Source organism: Pygoscelis adeliae, unplaced genomic scaffold (assembly GCF_000699105.1).
Source record: "Pygoscelis adeliae isolate BGI_AS28 unplaced genomic scaffold, ASM69910v1 Scaffold22, whole genome shotgun sequence".
NCBI classification, from domain to species: Eukaryota; Metazoa; Chordata; class Aves; order Sphenisciformes; family Spheniscidae; genus Pygoscelis; species Pygoscelis adeliae.
Window position 1 is genome coordinate 2444993 of NW_008824350.1, and position 5770 is coordinate 2450762.

General features: G+C 38.8%; 1 protein-coding gene across 1 annotated transcript in view; it reads left to right on the plus strand.

Annotated features, from left to right (window-relative positions):
• The window catches only part of LOC103912808 (cytosolic phospholipase A2 epsilon-like), a 33473-nt gene that overhangs the window by 5240 nt on the left and 22463 nt on the right, over positions 1–5770 (plus strand). The window contains exons 2-3 of the mRNA XM_009319215.1: positions 719–791; positions 5091–5227. Coding sequence (XP_009317490.1) covers positions 719–791; positions 5091–5227 — 210 coding nt within the window. The remainder of the gene's footprint in view (positions 1–718; positions 792–5090; positions 5228–5770) is intronic.

Here is a 5770-nt window from a genome sequence, read left to right on the forward strand (position 1 = left end):
TATGAAGACATATTAGTATGAGCCATGGAAGTTACGGGGTATTATAGAATTAATATCTCTGAGCCCAAGGTGTCTGATATCTAGCGGAGTTGTGAGTTAACTCCCAAGATCGTCTTTGGAAAGAATTTTGTAGCTTTCTGCTGGGGATCAGGGCTGAAGATCAGAGATGGATCCGAGTCTTCATGAGAAGTATCTCGTCACTGTTCGCTGCATTTCCGGCTTTTTAGCTGTGTGTGGGAGCTTGTGCTGGTGCAGGAGCTTTTGCTGGTGCACGGTGGTCGCTTAGCTCTACTTGCACAGCTACTGTGGCATTGATTGGTGTCCCAGAGACAGTCTGTTCTATTGCAGGCAATGATGTGTAAGAGGTGAGGACACCCATGCATGTGCTGTAGGGGTGTTTATTGTGATAATAATGGAGTGATGTTAGAAAGAAGTCATCTTTATCAAATCAAACTCTCAGCGCCTGTTCTCAAGTCATATGTGGTTTTGAAATCTGTTGCTTCTCTTTCAGACCTGAAAAGGGTTCTGTGCCAAAAATCTGTATAGTTTTTCCAACTGCTCCAGTTGGTTTGATAAATGATATTGGCTCAACCTTAAAAACCTTGCTTTATCTACATCCTTAGAACTTTAGGGTTGCAGTAGTCTGTGACTACAGACTAAAATATTAATCTCAATGTTGTCTTTTTTTCTTTTTTCTTTTTTTTGAATTGTTGTGCAGAGACCGGTATCTCCTTTCAACTTGCTTACTGTAAAAATACTAAGAGTGAGGAATGTCCGGAAGGCAGACTTGCGTGAGTACTTCTACTATTGTTAGATGTTTCTTATAATTCTTTAAAGTGAAGAAAATATTTGGTCAGTGTTATTGTTCTTACATTGTGTAAGGAATAAAAAGATATGTTGCTGCAAGTTTGCAAGAATTATTTTTATTGTGATACTGAAGTGTTGCTTTCTGCTCTTAAGTGTAAAGAGGCTAACTCAAGCAAGGTGATGCATTTCATCTCTTGCTTTCATACCTCACTGTATGAGACGTATTTCCTACCCTTGTGACATCAGACTTAGCTGCTGATCAGAGGGCTGCTCTTTAAATGATGAAAATTCTTGTACTTTTGAGTAAGAAACCTGAGCATTCCCTACAGAATTTCTGGACAGAAGAAAGGAGAGGACTGGTGATGCAAATGTAAAATCAGCAGTAGTAGGAAAGCCTATGAAAATAACAGAAGTAGAAGCAAAACCATTCTATTACTTCTGCAGAGTTTATAAATATGCAAGAAGAGATTATAAAATCCATGATGTCTTGGAATTTATTTAACCTAGAGAATGGAGCAATTTAAAACTCAGAAAAAAATTAAACAGAGCACTACTGAGAGAGTGTAAGTGAGGGATAGTGAGGGGAAGCAAGAAAAGGATATCTACAATAGACACTACAAGAGAAAAATGCTATAGCCGGATCACAGAACAAGAGTTAATAGTGAGAAGAGACGAAGGTAGAGGAAATCTCTGCAGTAGGGAAGTCTACAGAGTCTGGTGATATCCAGCTGTGGAAGCCCTGTAACAATTCCCCTTCTTTGCCTCTGCAGTCTAGTGGGCATCAGCTTGTTGAACCAGTGTGGCAGCAAATATAAAATGAAAATCCTCAGTGGAAGAATGAGACTTGCAATAGGTGGAAAGAACAGTTTGTTCACTGTCCAGATGTGACACTGACTTACTCAGGGGAGGGACTGGTTTAATTCTGAGTTTTAAAATTTCCAATTCATTGAGGAGCTTCCTCACAGCTTCTGTTCCACAGATGTGGGTCCTCAATAGCCGACTCTCTTGGGTGCACTGGGTGAAAGGTTCAGGTGCCTTTCAAAACGCAGTTATGCCACTGAGTCACTTTCATGGGGAAATCTGAATGGTGAAACATCTGTGTAAAGAAGTTGGAAAGGCAAGAAAGAAAAAGGCAAAATAAAGACAAAAAGAAAAAGAATATTCAAATTGAAAGACCACAAGAATAAATTGGAAAGATGTAAAACAGAGAGGAAAATCCACAATATGTTCACCAAAATCTTGCTGAACACCGCTCAGAATTGAATTTCTTTTGGCACACTCAGAATTTCATGCAGCACATCATAGTTTCAAAGGAAACCAACTGTAAATTTTAGTTAATCTACTATATATTTTGAGATTTCAACTAATATAATGGGTCAAGAGTAGAGGGAAAACTCTATCTTCTTATCTGAGGTTGGATTTGGTGGTTTCTGGCAGGAAGAATGTGGTTGGAACACGTGAAAGTTGTGCTTAACAACAGTATTTTTGAAAGAATGATTACTATCAGGGAACAAATCTCTGCTGCACTCACTTGTGGTATTCTGGGTTACTTCTGCGTCTTCCACAATGTAATACTACTGTGCTTATTTATCTTTTTCCTTTTATTTTTCAGCTTTAAAAAATCTGCTATGATTTACTGAACGCTTTGTTTACTGTTTATGTCAATATTTTTTACTCTAGAAATGACAGATGATCAAGCTACTTTGTGATATTTACTGTGTCATTTTGAAAAAGGGATTTGGTTCATTAGACAAAGTGAGAGCACCTTATAAGATGTAAAGTTCTGGGTTTCTTACAGATTAAAGGCCTAGTTTAATGTGCAGAAACACACACTTTGTGGGCTTATAGTTGTATGCACTGACTTTTTATTTAACAAAACCCAGATCTTCAAATGCCTAAGTGGTGATTTGCATCAACCAAATATGTGATCTGACCAGGCAGTCACCGCAATTGCATCTGCAAACCTGCATGCACAATTGCACGTGCATTTGAGTACTCCAGCAGGTCGCCTGCTTATTGCTTCAATTCATTGTGGCTATCCTTCTCAGGAGCTAATTGCTCACAGTCGCTCCTTACCACAGTGAATCGTAGAGTCTTTCTTCATGAAGCCTGTTGGCATGTCTGCCGCATCATATTGCCTTACTTCCTTGTGTTCTGGTCTCATGAACAGATGAATATCATTACCCCTTGAGATGCCCCGCATTCAGAACTTGGGCTTCCCAAGGCTTTGTTTAAAGTGTATCTGGCAGAAAGATTTGAAAACTTTTCAGCAAGAGTATTTTCTCAGCAGAAAATTCGTTTTCTGAGGAAACTCAAATTATTGTGGAAAAAAAATTCATTTTTTTGTCTGTAGTGGGAAGGCTATGTCAGGCAGGCTTTACCTTTTCTGAGGCATTAAAAAGGCATTAGAGAATCCAAACATTTCAGTTAGTTTTCCTCGAAACCTTGGTATTTTCAACTATGGGAAAGTATCCCTTTTCTACCTGTTTGTAATGGTAACAGTATGCTTCTTGCTACAATTCTGAGTTAGCATTTATTTCCTCCACTTTAGCTTTCCTGTTTTTCTGATTAAACCTTGGTGTTTCCCATTTCAATAGTATTTTTTCATGTTTTCTTGTTAGTGAAATATTTGTGCTTAATTTATTGAAGTGAATCTTTCTTCTTGGTCTTTGATTCTCACATTCCTATTTACCAGTGGAAAATAAATAGGCTTTGAAAATCTTTCTCCCTACTGTTTTTCCAGAGCAAGATAATTTTAGTAGATTTGGGTATAGGCCTGGAAATCTAGACTGTGTTTTGGACCCTGATACTGACTGCATTATGAGATCTTGGGCAAGCCACTCGAGTTTTCTCAATGTACTTATTAGCTTAATCCTTACACTGCCACTGTGAAGTAATTCGTCAGTGTGTCTCAATCTCTTTGAAAATGGAAGCTCCAGCATTAATCACCATTAACCATTTACATTTTCATCTGCTTACACTTGTGCCTCTGCTGAGTGTCTGATCGGTCATGCTCTTCTGATCAGGTTTGGCTAAGGGAACTTTCTGGAAACACTTTCCTTCCCACAGTCATTATCAAGGTTTTGCTGATAGTGATAGCATGGTTAACTACATGATAAAAGCACAACTTGGGAGAAATACGGTTGGTAGAAAAATCTAAATCTGTAGTTGTTACTGAAAGATAAAGAGGAAATACATGAAGAAAATTGTACTTATTATGATGTAATAACACTTACAGGTTTTGAGCATGATGCAGGGATTGACTATGGGTTGAATTATTTGACCTCTTCTGACTCACAAGGTTGCTGTAAGAACCAGATGACTGGTTGAGCATTGCTAATGTGAAATAGGGAGGATATGTATTGCATTATATGTATGAGAGAAAGGCCATCAGTGCCTGTGTCAAGCTTCTGCAAGTCTCACTCCCTGGCGGTTCTCCCTCCAAACGTGGGGGGTCAGAATATGGAAGGAGCTGATGCCTTTGGTGGCACTTATGGCTTCCTTCCCCAGACTTGAGTGACAAAGATTTTTGTAGTCTGCAGATAGAGTGGTAGGAAGGAATAGGATGAATTGTAACTTAACCCTGGTGCTGAGACTGATTTTGTTTTCCAAAAGACTTGCTGAGAAAGACAGAACTTCTAAAAATTTAATCAAATGTATGAATGAATATAAAATTCGCACATTCTGATTTGTGATACGGAAATAAATCTTTTCAGCTTTGATGGGGGAACACTTCACTTTTTGGCAAAAAAATCTGTCATTCTTCATTTAAGCCAGCACTTTGATTAAGGCTTTCAACTAGTTAAGGTACCAAATCAGGGGAGGAAATGCTAGAAAACAAGTCCCTCTGCAGCCCAGATCGAAGGTTGTGAGATGTGTTGCCTGAGCGACAAAGGAGCCATCCTAGAGCTGATGTGAGTGCGCATGGAAGAGGGCATATAGCAGTAGATCTTCTCATGTTTTGGCAACATTACCCTGCCCCAGTCATTTGGATAGTCATGAATATAAAGCTAAATGCACCATGGATAGGTGTGCTTGTACTGCATGTGGAGTACAGTGCTATTTCAAATAAAAGTTTATATTGGGAATGAGCATGGCAAGTGTGTGAGGATGTTTCTGTTTTCCCATGAGTGCTTCATTGTACTATGTACTCCTCACCATGTATATTCTTTAGGAAGAAATCCCCTACTGTGTTATCTCTGTCTTATTAGGGTTAAAAGTGCACAGTGCAGTAATTCTTTCTCTGGATACGTTATCACTCTGCTCATCTTCTCGTTATGCAGTCACCCTTTCAGATTGTTATGTGACACTGTGGCTGCCTACTGCCTCAACCGAGAAGGTTCGGACCAGAACCATCAGGAACAGCAAAAACCCCGTCTGGAATGAAGCTTTCTGCTATAAGATTGACCGCCGAGTCAAGGTAGTGAAAATAAACTTTTTTCACCATTCGTTGTCTGCAGATAGTCAGTAGATTATGCAAAACTACGATAAACCAGTAAGTATATAGTTAGTTTCCAAACACTGGAAGTGTTAAAGATTCCTCAGAAAAAACTCTGTTGCTTACATCCTCCTTAGTATTGTTCTGTTCCAGCTATTTGTTACTTAAACATCTACTATACTGAAGCAGTGAGAAGCAATTAAATGCCCTACAGAATATGGCCTTACTATCCTATTCCCGATCTTGACATATACAAGTGAAATCCAAGATAAAGTTCACATAAAAATAACAGATCAGTTAGTTCTAGGTATGGTGGAAAGGAAATCCTTTAAACATTCTTTATGTACCTGTGCCTCTTTTATACACTTAGAGCCAACGGCCATAAATGTAGAAACACTTAATACAGTTATTTATCACAAATTCATGAATGTTCTGCATGACCGGCCTGTCCTGTTTCATTTCCCCAGGCAGACAAGCCTGCTTCTTTGTGTACGTACAGTTGACAGTAATGTAAAGTCTAATACT